General features: G+C 43.1%; 1 protein-coding gene across 2 annotated transcripts; it reads left to right on the top strand.

Annotated features, from left to right (window-relative positions):
* The first annotated feature begins 1625 nt into the window (after positions 1-1625).
* On the top strand, positions 1626-8930 carry LOC115573578 (uncharacterized). Of its 2 annotated transcripts, XM_030404415.1 has the most exons (4): positions 1626-7984; positions 8085-8304; positions 8405-8732; positions 8825-8930. In XM_030404415.1, the coding sequence occupies exon 1, from the start codon at positions 2754-2756 to the stop codon at positions 6183-6185; it is 3432 nt and encodes a 1143-aa protein (XP_030260275.1). In that variant the 5' UTR covers positions 1626-2753; the 3' UTR covers positions 6186-7984; positions 8085-8304; positions 8405-8732; positions 8825-8930. The 2 variants fall into 2 exon arrangements, with proteins under 2 accessions (XP_030260275.1, XP_030260274.1); XM_030404414.1 differs by having other exon boundaries at positions 8085-8732.
* Positions 8931-15094: the final 6164 nt, after the last annotated feature.

Genomic DNA, 15094 nt, shown 5'->3' with positions numbered 1-15094 from the left:
TAAGATTGTCAGTTTTTTTTTATATACGTTCAATTGATCAGGAAAATTTGTAGGAAATGATATTGTATAATAGGAGAGTTGATATTATTTGAATTAAAGCTGCAGTAGGTAAAATGTTAGTCACATTTGCTTAAACTGTCACTATGCTATGACTATAGTATATGAAACAGTTGGCTACTACAACTAATATCAATGGAAACTAGGATTGTGATTATGCTAATAAGTAATACTCTTATGATAATGATTATAATTTATCTTATATTTCAGGTGCCGGTTAGTGCTAGTATTAGGGCCAGTCATAGTCAGAGTGACATGAGGTACAGGAAGTTCTCCAGGAACCACCAGTGTACCTGCATGTCCCTGACTTTTCTGGCTTATCAGAACGAGGGCTGTCAGTTGAACACTGCTGCCCTCGATAGAGTGCTGGCAAAGGGAGATTCGCTTTATGTAGGTGTAAAACGACAGCTGATCCGGAAAAAAAAATTCCACAGTGACCATCTCACTGTGGAAGAACTACCCAAACAAGTCCTGACAGACACAGATATGTTTCACTTCCACTGGCCTGAAATCAGGTGTGGACCTGTGAAAGCCAGTGGAAGCCAGGCTTGGGGTCTGCCCCTTGCCACACAGTTAGAGTGTCTGTCAGGTGAAGTTAATCTGGCTTTAATCATAGTAAGTCCAGAATGTATTGCAGTTTTCCGTGACCAATCAGGCAGGTATGGTGTGTTTGATTCACACTCAAGAAACGTGGTGGGCTTACCTCACCCCCACGGAACTGCAATTATGAAGACCTTCTCGGAAATCAGTGACTTGGCTGACCACCTGCACAAACTCTTTGCAAATCGCGCACCGTCTGCCAGTTATGAGTTTGTGCCGGTGTCATTCGATTCCATTGGTTCCAGAGAACGCCCTCAGGCATCTCTGGCACACAGTGTGTCCAGGACAGCTCTCCCACCAGCAAAAGCAGAGCCTGTCCTTAAGACTGCTCCTGCACCAGCAATAGCAGAGTGCGTCATCAAGATGGCTCCTGCAACCCCAGCAGCAGAGCGCGTCCTCAAGATGGCTCCTGCAACCCCAGCAGCAGAGCGCGTCCTCAAGATGGCTCCTGCAACCCCAGCAGCAGAGCGCGTCCTCAAGACGGCTCCTGCACCCCGCGCAGCAGAGCGCGTCCTCAAGACGGCTCCTGCACCCCGCGCAGCAGAGCCTGTCCTCAAGACGGCTCCTGCACCCCCAGCAGCAGAGCCTGTCCTCAAGACGGCTCCTGCACCCCCAGCAGCAGAGCCTGTCCTCAAGACGGCTCTGAAACCGGCTAAAGAACATTTCACAAAGTTGCCAAAGCAACAGCGACGAAGAGCGATGCGGAAAGCCAGCAAAAACAAACGCACTGTACTGTCTGGTGAAGAAAAAAGGAAAAAAAACCCAATATGAAAGGAAAAAATACAGCAGCTGTCCAGAATTTAGGAGAAAAAGAATCCAAGCACAAAGGAGAAGATATGTCCAAAACAGTCTCCATCAGAAACGGCGATCCTTCAGATGTTACCATGAACATGTTCAAGATAAGAAGAAGGAAGAACTCGCCAGAAGATACAGGGAAGATGCCACGTTCCGCACCAGACAAAAGGAACACATTATGGATAGATATAAGTCGAATACAGTGTTTCGGAGCAGACAAAAATTTGTCATGTCTCAGAGGTACAACACGGATCCAAACTATAGCCAAAAACAAAAGCAAGATTTCAATCTTAGATATCACAATGATACGGAATTTAAACGTCGTTTTAATCAACGTTGTAACCAGCAGAGAGCAACCAAATTGGCCACAAATGCTGCCTTTAGCATATTTTACAAGATGCAGAGAGCGCTTAGAATCAGGAGAAAATACAGACAAATTGTGCCCCACCGCCCCCAGCCCCTGATTAATCCGCTGATGGAAGCAGCCATAGCTGCCTTTCGTGAGTCCATTAGACATGGACCCACATACATTTGTAACGTTTGTAACAGAACCCAGTTTCCTAATCAGGTCAAAGAATGCAAAACACAGAAATATAGTAAACACGCAAAAGTGGCAGCAGCATGCTTGACAGGAAACTATGTTCACTTTTGTGACAGTGACTGCTCTACCCCTTGCTCTGTGCCACAAGAGAGACTGCATGAGTGGATATGCTACACCTGCGACAGCCACCTTATCAGAGGACGCATACCACCCATGGCAGTCGTAAACAATTTGAAGTTGGCGCCCATCCCCCCAAAATTGGCTAAACTTAATATGCTTGAGAGGCAGCTGATTGCAAAAATCCTGCCATTTGCAAAAATTGTTGCTCTGCCAAAAGGCCAACAGAGAGCAGTCCACGGAGCTGTTGTGTGCGTTCCATCAGAGGTGGAAGCGACCGTCAACAGTCTCCCACGGCCCAGAGCAGAAGCGCAGCTGCTTCAAGTGAAATTGAAAAGGCACATCAAATACAAAGGTTACCAACACTTTTACACCGTTAATATGAAGAATGTGCTAGCTGGCCTTGCTACGTTGAAAGAGACGCATTCAGAATATAAAGACGTGTTTATCGATGAGACTGCCACTTTTGACTGTCTGCTCGAAGAAGAGGAGCCCATCGAAGAAGAGGAGCCCAGCATCCCAGAGGAAGATGGGGATCTAGATTTGGAAGAAATTTTTAAAAGCCAAAACGAGCCGGGACAGTTAGGAGGCAGATGAGGAAGAACAGGAGGAGCTGAGACCAGGCCTCTCCCTGGACACTTGCATGCAGCCCCCCGACATTGCACAGGAAATCCTTTCGTATGGCGACGGAGTATTTAGTGTTGCACCCGCGCAAGGCAACAAGCCGGTTGGTTTTTTTAGCATACCTAAGTTGGAGGCCATGGCTTTTCCTGTACAATTTCCGACAGGAGAGAACACATTAGATGAAGCTAGAACCGTCTCCCTGTCCCCGAGCCTCTACTTTAATTCTAGGCTCTTTGCTGCAGATACGCGTTTTGCAAGTGACCAGAGTTATCTTTTCTTTGCGCAGTTTGTTACAGAGACTCACCTCGCGACGAATAGTATGTCTATACAAATGCGCAAAGGAAAGTCGAAAACCAGAGACGGCCGTAGGATTAACAATGTCATGCTCCAGGATAAGGATGAGGTGGAACAGCTCATTATGAACCAAGATGCGACCAGGTTCATGCAGCCTCTTAGAGGCACTCCAGCCTATTGGAACAAAACACTTAAAGATGTGCACGCCATGGTTCGTCAAATTGGAAAACCAACATTTTTTGCCACGTTCTCCGCTGCTGAGATGAGATGGCCTGAGTTCATAGAGGTCATCAAAGCTCAGCAGGGTGAACAAGGGCTGTTCTCAGATTTAGATTGGAAAACAAAATGCGACATTTTGAGAAGTAACCCCGTCACAGTAATGCGCATGTTTGAAAAGAGAGTCGAGGCTCTCATGACGAACCTCATCCTCTCTCCTGCACGACCGATTGGTGAAGTAGAAGATTATTTTTATCGCGTTGAGTTCCAAGCCAGGGGAAGCCCGCACATCCACATGCTAATTTGGATAAAAGATTCACCTAAATTTGAAGAGGACCCCGATAGTCACATCATGGAATTTATAGATAGATACATTAGTTGCAAAATGCCTGACCCTGACACAGATCCGGAACTCCACAAAATAGTGTCAGAGGTTCAGGTACACAGCAGGAAACATTCAAAGTCCTGTAAGAAGGGAAATGTAGCCTGCAGGTTTGGCTTTCCAAAACTACCGATGGATAAAACATTCATCACCAGGCCCCCCACAATTAATTACCACCAAAAAGAGGATCAAGATGATGCAGACTTCGAAGCGCAAATAGCGGAGCAGAAAAAGGCCCTCGCAGAAAACCAGAAATTGGCTAAGCGCACGCTCCAACCAGTTAGAGATCTGCTTATGGATCCAGGCGCTTCGTTCAGTAGTTTGACAGACTTGCTTTGCCAGTGCAACTTGACTTATGAGCAATACTTTGCTGCCGCGCAGCGCCTGGCCAACAACCATGTCGTGATGCTGAGGCGCCATCCAAATGATTGTTGGGTTAATGCCTACAATCCTGATTTGCTTAGAGCATGGAACGCAAACATGGACATCCAGTATGTCATAGACGACTACAGCTGCATCATGTACATGATGTCATATGTAGCGAAACCGGAGCACGAGATGACGGAATTCCTTAAGAACGTCATCAAAGATGTTAAGAAATCTGATGTTAACAAGCGCGACGAAATGAAACAAATTATGCAGGCCTACTCTAAACACAGAGAGGTCAGCGCTCAAGAGGCCGTAGCCCGTACCTGCAGCTTACGCCTCAAGAAGTGCTCCCGATCCGTGTTGTTTATTCAGACCGACGAGGAAGGTCTGAAAATGAGTCACCCTATGAGTAGACTGGTAGGAATGGAACCCGGATCAGAGGACGTATGGATGTCGGGGTTGCCTGAAAAATACGTCAACAGACCTCTCACTCGAGAGTTTGAACGTATGTGTCTGGCCGAGTTCGCGTCGGATTACAGGGTACTCTACGGCCAGCAAAGGGAGAGCCCAAATGCCATTTTATTGTTAAATGATCAAGGATTTATTCAAAAACGAACTGTAGGAAAACCAGCAATCATTAGATTTACTCGCTTCTCAGAGGAAAAAACTCCAGAGAAGTTTTATAGAAGATTGCTGAAACTTTATCTCCCACATCGATCCGACGCCGATCTGAGAGATGAAGCGCACCCCACTTATGAAGAGTTTTATAGGTGTAGCGAGAAGTGGGGTACGAGAGTAGAGGTAATAGTGGGGCACAACAAAAAACGTTATGAGGGCCAAGGAAAAAACATGGAAGCTGCGTTTCAACAGCTTCAGGTGTGCGGTCCTCTCGTGAACGCTTGGAACTCTTTTGCGCCCGAAATTGAAGTGGACCGGTTGGAGTGCCTGGCTGAATGCGAACCTCGCGAGCAAGATCAAAACGGTGAAGATGTCCCAGAATTCGGCACTAAAAAGGATAAGGGGAGCTCTATGCCTAGAATAGATGCTCCAGAGTTGAGTCCAGACTTTGTTAGGAAAATGTACCAAAGTCTGAACGAAACTCAGGCTTCCGTTTTCTACAGTGTTCGACAGTGGTGCTTTGAACAAGTCTGGGGCCACAATCCAGAACCATTTTATTACTTCCTGTCGGGAGGGGCTGGATGTGGCAAATCGCATGTGATTAAGTGCATTCACCACGAGGCAACGAGAATTCTGCGTGAGCTCCCGAGATTTCGGGACCACGCAGACATGTCCCAACCCGCAGTGCTGCTGACCGCATTCACAGGTACAGCAGCATTTAACATATCAGGCAACACGTTGCACTCCATTCTCAAATTACCAAGGTCCTTGAAGCCACCTTATCAAGGTCTTGGGAATGCACTTGACGAAGTCAGAGCAACACTGGCCAACGCTGAGATTCTCATCATCGATGAGATATCCATGGTCTCTAAAGAGCTATTTGCCTACGTGCATTGGCGATTTCAGCAGATCAGGGGTAATCGGAAGCCATTTGGAGGCATGTCTGTCCTTGCTGTAGGTGACTTTTATCAACTGCCGCCCCTTGGTAAAGCCAAGCCACTGTGTGTGTACGAGGAGACCGAGTTTGATCTCTGGAAGGATAACTTCAAAATGGTCACCCTGACAGAGATCATGCGACAGAAAGACGATCGAGCTTTTGCTGAACTCTTGAACCGTCTCAGGGTGAAGCAAAAGGAAGATCCTTTGTTAGATGAGGACAGGCTCTTGCTTACACAGGCAGTGGCTGATAGTCAGCATTGTCCAGCACTGACTCTACACATCTACGCCACAAACAAAGAAGTAGACCGTCACAACGCCGACATCGTATCTGCTTGCTACGAGGATGCGATTGGCATTGCAGCTCGTGATTTTCGAAAAGACCCCAGAACTGGCTGCATGACGTTTGTGTCTGGGGAAATTAAAGGACACAAGCGAGATTTGCCCGACAACATAATGGCTGCTCAAGGAGTACGCGTTATGTTGATCCGAAATTTAGATGTGGAAGATGGCCTTGTGAACGGTACATTTGGAACCATTTCTAATATTGTAATTAGAGAACCAGGAGGCGTGAAGATGATTGGACTCCTGCTGGACAATCCTACAGCAGGACAGAGATTCCGCAAAAAATTTTAGGTCCCTCAGATAACTCGGTGTACATCGAAAGATCTGAGGAGAACCTAAGTAACAAGAAAGGGGTTGTTCGTCGGCAGTTCCCCATGAAATTAGCTTTTGCTTGTACGGCCCACAAAGTTCAAGGAATGACCATGCCGTCGGCGGTTGTGTGTCTGAAGCGTGTTTTTGAATCTGGTATGGCGTACGTCGCGCTCAGCCGCACAACCTCGCTTCAAGGTCTCACCATCCTTGACTTTGATGAGAAAAAAATTTACGCAAACCCCAAGATCAAGACAGCTCTGGAAAGTATGCCTCATGCGTCTTTCCAGAGCTGTAGACCATTGTTAACGCTTTTGAAATCTGTACAACAAACTCCAAAGGTTTTGACAATTGTCCACCACAACACGCAGGGTCTGCCATGTCACATGGTGGACCTCAAAGCACATCACGAGCTCCAACAAGCAGATGTGCTTTGCCTTACAGAGACACATTTGTCGGGGTCCTCTGTAGCTGAAATTTTTCAATTGGAGGGGTACACCATGTTCACACGTAGCAGACAGCTGTCTTACAACAGCTGTGTGAACATGGCCAAAAAAGAGGGAGGTGGAGTTGCTATGTACTGTAGAGACACTGTTCAAGCAGAGCCTCGCAGGTACATGCAACAGGTCACTGATTTGGAGTTTGTTGTCCTTAAAATTGAGGCTCCAGTCAAAGTGCTAATAGCGACTGTGTACAAACCGCCAAGTTTTCAACTGGGAGTCTTTCTCCAAAACTTGAAAAACCTCTTGGACTCGTTGGACATGTTAAATCACCAGCCCATCATTGTTTGTGGCGATTTTAATGAGGACCTCCTTTCAAAAGGAAAAAAAAGTATCAAAGATTTGTTTCAGTCCAGAGGTTACACTCAATTAGTAGCAAATTCGACAACAGAAAAGAACACACTGATTGACCACATTTACATTTCACATCCTGATAAATGTCTTCAATCAGGTGTTCTCCAAACGTATTACAGTTACCACAGTCCAGTTTATTGTATTTTGACTGACTAATGGGCTCTCAATTTTTTTCAGGATTTAGTCTTGTTTAGTCTTTTAGTGTGTAGTCTTAATGTAATTGTTTTTCATATGTATGTTGTTAAAGTGGCATGTCTTGGCTGGAAATAGTTTAATCTTGTGTAAATGTCTTTATCTGTATTTATATATTTGTGTATTTATTTTAAAATGGAGTCAGCAATTTTTTTTCATGTCCTTCTTATCATCTCTCGAGATGATGAGAACAACTGGGCCAGTGTGTTAAATGTATTGTAATTAATCATTTTGTAAATACCTTTCAACATTTTTTTTATATATATTCATTTGTATGTATTTATTGACATTGTTTGTAATATCTTAACTCATGTTCTTCTCATCTATTTAGATGAGAATGGCATGTGTAAGATATAATGTAAGCTGCAATGTAATAGCTAAGCTAATGTAAGTTATTACATTAACTAAGCTAAGCTTACATAAGTTATCATGCAATTATGTAATTTAAGGATGTATGTTTAATGAATCATTTATTTTGTATGTATTTTTATTTTGTTTTTTAATTCTTTATCTTGTAATGTAATTGTATTTTTTATTGTATGTTTTTTTTTTTTCCTTTTTCTTTTTTTCTGCTGGGTTGTTGTCACTACATTAGCTAAGATAATCTTAGCTAATGTAAGAGCTACATTGGCTAAGATTATCTTAGTTAATGTAGTGCAGGAGTTGCAGGGAGGAAGCTGAACGTCCAGCTGAGATGCAGACCAAGCTGCATGTCAAACCCAGGTCCATCACAAAGTAAGTATGTTTTTTTTTTTTTTTTTTTTTTTAAAGTGATTCACTTGCATTGAGTGATTTAACTCAATGACGATGTCATTGTCTTTCTTGGATGATCCAGTGAGAAGGACCCCCAGAGGACTGCAGCAGATCTCTCTCCAACGAAGACAACAACCCAGAAGAAAATAAGGGAAGTAATATTTCATTAAATTCTCAACTTTCAATTTAAATATTTACATCAGTCTTTGAACTCTGTAACTAATTTATGTCTTTTAAATCTGGCAACATTTATACAGACTACAGGAAGAAGACCTCAGAGGACTGCAGCAACAATAAGGGAAGTAATATTTCATTAAATTCTCAACTTTCACTTCAAATGTTTACATCAGTCTTTGAAATCTGTAACTAATTTATGTCTTAAATCTGGCAACATTTATACAGACTACAGGAAGAAGACCTCCAGAAGACTGCAGCAACAATAAGGGAAGTAATATTTTTGTAAAATGTATACATTTTCTTGTCAAATGTTTACATCAATCTTTGGAACCTGTAACTAATTAATGTCCTTTAAATCTACCAACAGTGATCCAGGAAGAAGACCTCCAGAGGACTGCAGCAAAATAAGGGAAGTAATATTGTTTTCTCTTCAAATGTTTATGCGATGATTTTAAACTAATTCATGTTTCTTTTTAAATTCAGCAACAGTGATCCAGGAAGAAGACTGCAGCAGCTCACTCTCCACTGAAGACGTCAACCCAGCAGCAGAGAAGTAAGGGACATTTAACATTGTATCTTCATTGATCAAGTGCTTAGAGAACACTTCCAACCTACCTGACTAAATGAATGTGTTTAATATTTTAGGAAGAACAACAACTCACAGACTCAGGATGAAGACCTCCAGGGAGAAGGCCTCTGCTTTTTCTTTTTTTTTTTTGGGGAGAAAATAAATTTTATCTCTGTTACAAGATGTCAGTGTATGCCTGTTGAATTATTATTAATTATGTTCCAAGTTTAGTTTTCCTTTGTAACAAGGACCATAGATGAAGATGCTGAGAATGAATGGTAGGTGGTGAAATGAATACAATGTAGCATTGCATTGTAGTATCATGGTATCATATCAAAGCATTGGCAATCCTCATTTCCCGTTGACAATGGAGCTGAGGGAAAAAAATGAATCTTTGTTTTTCAAAGGTCGACATCTCTGGCATACTTTGACCGAGACACACCATTGAAACTTTAAAATGTAGATAAAAGTCCAAATTATCAACGTGGGATTCAACTTTTGCTGTAGCTTTCATAGTTTTTTCGTCACGGGGCAAAGCGCACAGCCCACTCTCGCGATTTCCCGGCGGGGAATTGTCTAGTTATTTTTCTTCTACCGTCCTTTTTTTGGTACTTTTCACGCCCCGCACCGTTGAGCGAATACCAACAAAAAATACATCAAAACGTGCGGCTCGGGCGGACTCGGTATGCTATTATTTTTCTCAGGAAAATATGAATTTTTCGCGACGTAAGTCGCGAAAAACTGCAACAAATTTCCCATAAGGAATGAATGGGACGAGGTCAAAAAAGTCGCAAATCTGCGACGTTTTTCAAACATCTCCTGTTCGGGCATACGTTCACGTGGAAACACCATTCCAGCTTTAAAATGTAGGCACAAGTCCTGAGTATTTTTGTTGTATTTGAACTTTATTCCTACGATATGTAGTTTTTGAACTGTGACCCTTGAATGGCGGTGAGTGATTTTGGAGAAATTCAGGGTTTTCAATGAGTGTGTATGGCGGAATGTTCGTGCAGCACAGTGGAGAGGACCAACTGACAGAGTGAGCGAGATTCAAAAATTCGCTCAGAGATTTTCTCTTTCCGTGACGATCCTGGCCACAAATTAGGCTCAAAAACAGTGATACTTTCCAGAGTTGTAGCCACACTTGTCTTCTTTCTCCCAATGTGTCCACTTTATCGGTAGGATTTACGGTTTTTGAATTATCGACCGCTAACCGACAAGAGTAGCTCTGAAATGCTCCATTTACTCCAATGTAAATCGGGAGAAGGATTTCCAAAACTGCACGCTTTTTTACCTCGCTGCCATTTCCACATTTCTGAAGCTAGGACCACAAAACTTAATGAGTGTGTTCTTTAAGGCCTTTCTGGCTCGATCGTGAAAAAAAATTGTTGATATCATGTAAGATTTTGACCAAATAGCACTAGTTTGACGTCCTAGATGTGAGGCAGAAATTGCTCTCAAATCAGCTCCCTCACAGGCCGTTGCTACGGCCCTTGCCAACGGTCACCTAGCAACCAAAAACAGCTGGGCCAAGAGAGAGAGTGACAGACAGACAGACACTAGACACACATCAGACAGACAGACAGACAGACAGACACACAGGAGACGCACATCAGACAGACAGAAAGACAGACAGGAGACACACATCAGACAGACAGACGGACAGACAGACAGAGCGACATGTAGACTCACACACAGAGCTGCTTAAGCGTGCTCTCACATGCACACAGACGCACACACACAGTATATTTCCCAACATTTAAACTACATTAAACGATTATTTTTTCACTCATTCAATGTGCGGCTTGATCGGACTCTGTATGCTATAATTCAGTTTTCTAGAATATTAATCTTCCGCGTCGTAAGACGCGAACAGCTGCGAGACACTTCCCATAAGGAATGAATGGGGCGAGGTCAAAAAAGTCGCAAATCTGCAACGTTTTTCAAACATCTGCTGCTCTGGCATACGTTCACGTAGAAACACCATTCCAGCTTTAAAATGTAGGCACAGGTCTTGAGTAGTTTTGTTGTATTTGAACTTTTTCTCTATGATGTGTAGTTTTTGAACTGTGATCCTTGAACGATGGTGAGTGATTTTGGAGAAATTCAGGGTTTTCAATGATTGTGTATGGCGGAATGTTCGTGCAGCAGCGTGGCGAGGGCCAACTGACAGAGTGAGAGAGACTCAAAAATTTGCTCCGAAATTTTCTCTTTCCGTGACGATCCTGACCACAAATTGGGCTCAAAGACAGTGATATTTCCCAGAGTTGTAGCCACACTTGTCTTCTTTCTCCCAATGTGTCTACTTTATCGGTAGGATTTACGGTTTTTAAATTATCGACCGCTAACCGACAAGAGTAGCTCTGAAATGCTCCATTTACTCCAATGTAAATCGGGAGAAGGATTTCCAAAACTGCACGCTTTTTTAACTCGCTGCCATTTCCACATTTCTGAAGCTAGGACCACAAAACTTAATGAGTGTGTTCTTTAAGGCCTTTCTGGCTCGATCGTGAAAAAAAATTGTTGATATCATGTAAGATTTTGACCAAATAGCACTAGTTTGACGTCCTAGATGTGAGGCAGAAATTGCTCTCAAATCAGCTCCCTCACAGGCCGTTGCTACGGCCCTTGCCAACGGTCACCTAGCAACCAAAAACAGCTGGGCCAAGAGAGAGAGTGACAGACAGACAGACACTAGACACACATCAGACAGACAGACAGACAGACAGACAGACACACAGGAGACACACATCAGACAGACAGACAGACACACAGGAGACACACATCAGACAGACAGAAAGACAGACAGGAGACACACATCAGACAGACAGACGGACAGACAGACAGAGCGACATGTAGACACACACACAGTATATTTCCCAGCATTTAAACGACATTAAACGATCATTTTTTCACTCATTCAATGTGCGGCTTGATCGGACTCTGTATGCAATAATTCAGTTTTCTAGAATATTAATCTTTCGCGTCGTAAGACGCGAACAGCTGCGAGACACTTCCCATAAGGAATGAATGGGATGAGGTCAAAAAACTCGCAAATCTGCAATGTTTTTCAAACATCTCCTGCTCTGGCATACATTCAGCTAGAAACACCATTCCAGCTTTAAAATGTAGGCACAGGTCTTGAGTATTTTTGTTGTATTTGAACTTTTTTCCTATGATGTGTAGTTTTTGAACTGTGATCCTTCAACGATGGTGAGTGATTTTGGAGAAATTCTGGGTTTTCAATGATTGTGTATGGGGGAATGTTCGTGCAGCAGAGTGGAGAGGGCCAACTGACTCCCTTACAGTCCGTTGCTACGGCCCCTGCCAACTGTCACCTAGCAACCGAAATCAGCTGGGCAAAGAGAGAGAGTGACAGACAGACAGACAGGAGACATACATCAGACAGACAGACAGACAGGAGACACACATCGGACAGACAGACAGACAGACAGACAGGAGACACACATGAGACAGTCAGACAGACAGAGAGACATGTACACACACACACACACACACACACACACACACACACACACACAGCAATGCTTAAAGCGTGCACTCACATGCACACAAACGCACACACAGTATATTTCCCAACATTTAAACTACATTTAATGATTATTTTTTTGTTCATTCAATGTGCAGCTCGATCGGACTCAGGTTGCTATTATTCAGCTTTACGAAATGTTAATTTTTCGCGACATAAGTCGCGAAAACTGCGATAAAATTTCCCATAAGGAATGAATGGGGGGAGGTCAAAAAAGTCGCAAATCTGCGACTTTTTTCAAACATCTCCTGCTCGGGCATACGTTCACGTGGAAACACCATTCCAGCTTTAAAATGTAGGCACAGGTCTTGGGTATTTTTGTTGTATTTGAACTTTTTTCCTATGATGTGTAGTTTTTGAACTGTGATCCTTGAACGATGGTGAGTGATTTTGGAGAAATTCTGGGTTTTCAATGATTGTGTATGGGGGAATGTTCGTGCAGCAGAGTGGAATGGGCCAACTGACTCCGTCACAGTCCGTTGCTACGGCCCCTGCCAACTGTCACCTAGCAACCGAAATCAGCTGGGCAAAGAGAGAGAGTGACAGACAGACAGACAGACAGACAGGAGACATACATCAGACAGACAGACAGACAGGAGACACACATCGGACAGACAGACAGACAGGAGACACACATGAGACAGACAGACAGACAGAGAGACATGTACACACACACACACACACAGCCATGCTTAAGCTTGCACTCACATACATGCAAACGCACACACACAGTATATTTCCCAACATTTAAACTACATTTAATGATTATTTTTTCGCTCATTCAATGTGCGGCTCGATCGGACTCGGGTTGCTATTATTCAGCTTCACGAAATATTAATTTTTCACGACATAAGTCGCGAAAACTGCGATAAAATTTCCCATAAGGAATGAATGGGGCGAGGTCAAAAAAGTCGCAAATCTGCAACGTTTTTCAAACATCTCCTGCTCTGGCATACGTTCACGTAGAAACACCATTTCAGCTTTAAAATGTAGGCACAAGTACTGCGTATTTAAGTTGTATTTGAACTTTTTTCCTATGATGTGTAGTTTTTGAACTGTGATCCTTGAATGACGGTGAGTGATTTTGGAAAAATTCAGGGTTTTCAATGATTGTGTATGGCGGAATGTTCGTGCAGCAGAGTGGAGAGGGCCAACTGACAGAGTGAGAGAACCTCAAAAATTTGCTCAGAAATTTTCTCCTTCCGTGACAATCCTGGCAACAAATTAGGCTCAAAAACAGTGATATTTTCCAGAGTTGTAGCCACACTTGTCTTCTTTCTCCCAATGTGTCTACTTTATCGGTAGGATTTACGGTTTTTGAATTATCGACCGCTAACCGACAAGAGTAGCTCTCAAATGCTCCATTTACTCCAATGTAAATCGGGAGAAGGATTTCCAAAACTGCGGCCTTTTTTAACTCGCTCCTATTACCGTATTTCTGAAACTAGGACCTCAAAACTTAATGAGTGTGTTCTTTAAGGCCTTTCCCGCCTGATGGCGAGGAAACCTTGCTGATGCCATGTTTGCTTTGTCATCACGGGGGAAAGCGCACAGCCCACTCTTGCGATTTCCCGGCGGGGAATTGTCTAGTTACTGTTATGCTGCATTATATTCATCTTTTAACATTCATTAATCCCTGCGTGGAAAACTTACCTCACATTCACCCCTTTGCTGCCGGTGCTGCTGCAGCCTTGTTTCACCGTTCAGGGAGCAAAATCATCGGAGCATCCAGGGTTGACTGCTTCGCTCAAGGATACTGTGACAGCGACTGTTGAGGAGAGGGAGGACTTGCATACTACCTGTCGAGCTATTCACAAGACAAACAAAAAATAAAAAGAGCTTAATTCTTGCAAATGTTGCAACGAATGCCGAAGTCAAATAGGACTCATAAGATTCCGTAAATCCCCCGTTACTGTTGATTCGTTTGCACATGACTCATCTCTCAAGTGGCCGCGATTCAATGGATCATTGTGAGTCTAACATACCGTCATACCTAACGACTGAATAGGTCATTTGCTAGTAACTCCTATACAACATGACTGAGGGAGGCAAGAAAACAACTTGGTATAGTTCAGGAAAAAAATCCTTGTTTGGGTTAAAATAACTAAGTAACTTGTAACCTCAGTTAAGACGTACATAACAACAGTAATATGTGTACGTGAACAACTTGAAATTTCACCAAAATATACTGGAATAACCTTATTGCATCACAAATAGGAGATATATTTTTTTTATTGAAAAACAATGCACATATTTTGGGTTATCATAAATCTGGTCATCCTGCTCAAATAAAAGATAAATACATGGTAGTAACCTCGTCTCCCTGTTGTTCTTTAGGTCGGAATCGTACTTTTACACAATTATATCTATTTTTTGTTGGAGACACAATGTGCACGCCATACCTTCAGCCACAGATTATCTCAATTCACAATTATCCTGATAATGAAAACTCACCACAATCAACTATTTGTGATCTCCCATCACTAGCTAGATGGTTAGAATCATTTATCGATGACTTTTGGTCTCAAAGCTGTCTCGTTAATGAAAGTTGTGCACTTGTTTAACGCAGCTCTCTCCAACCCAACTCCAACTCCTTAGGCTTTGTCGGACTTCCTCTTTTGCCGCTATAATAATTACTATTGCAGCTAGAGGTTTGATGCCACCTAACAAGAATCGTAAATATCGGCCATAATAAGCTGCTTTCACGGTTGAGCTGCGGTCATCTTTCTGATGAGGACGGGCTGTTTGCTTTTATGCAGCTACATTTCTGGTTTGCAGACACATGTGTTCCAATAAT

Source organism: Sparus aurata, chromosome 22 (assembly GCF_900880675.1).
Source record: "Sparus aurata chromosome 22, fSpaAur1.1, whole genome shotgun sequence".
NCBI classification, from domain to species: domain Eukaryota; kingdom Metazoa; phylum Chordata; class Actinopteri; order Spariformes; family Sparidae; genus Sparus; species Sparus aurata.
Note: the sequence above shows the minus strand (reverse complement) of the source record. Positions and strands in the feature narration are given on the sequence as shown.

Coding starts and splice junctions, on each gene's coding strand:
- LOC115573578 (XM_030404415.1), top strand. CDS start 2,754: ATGCAGCCCCCCGACATTGCACAGGAAATCCTTTCGTATGGCGACGGA.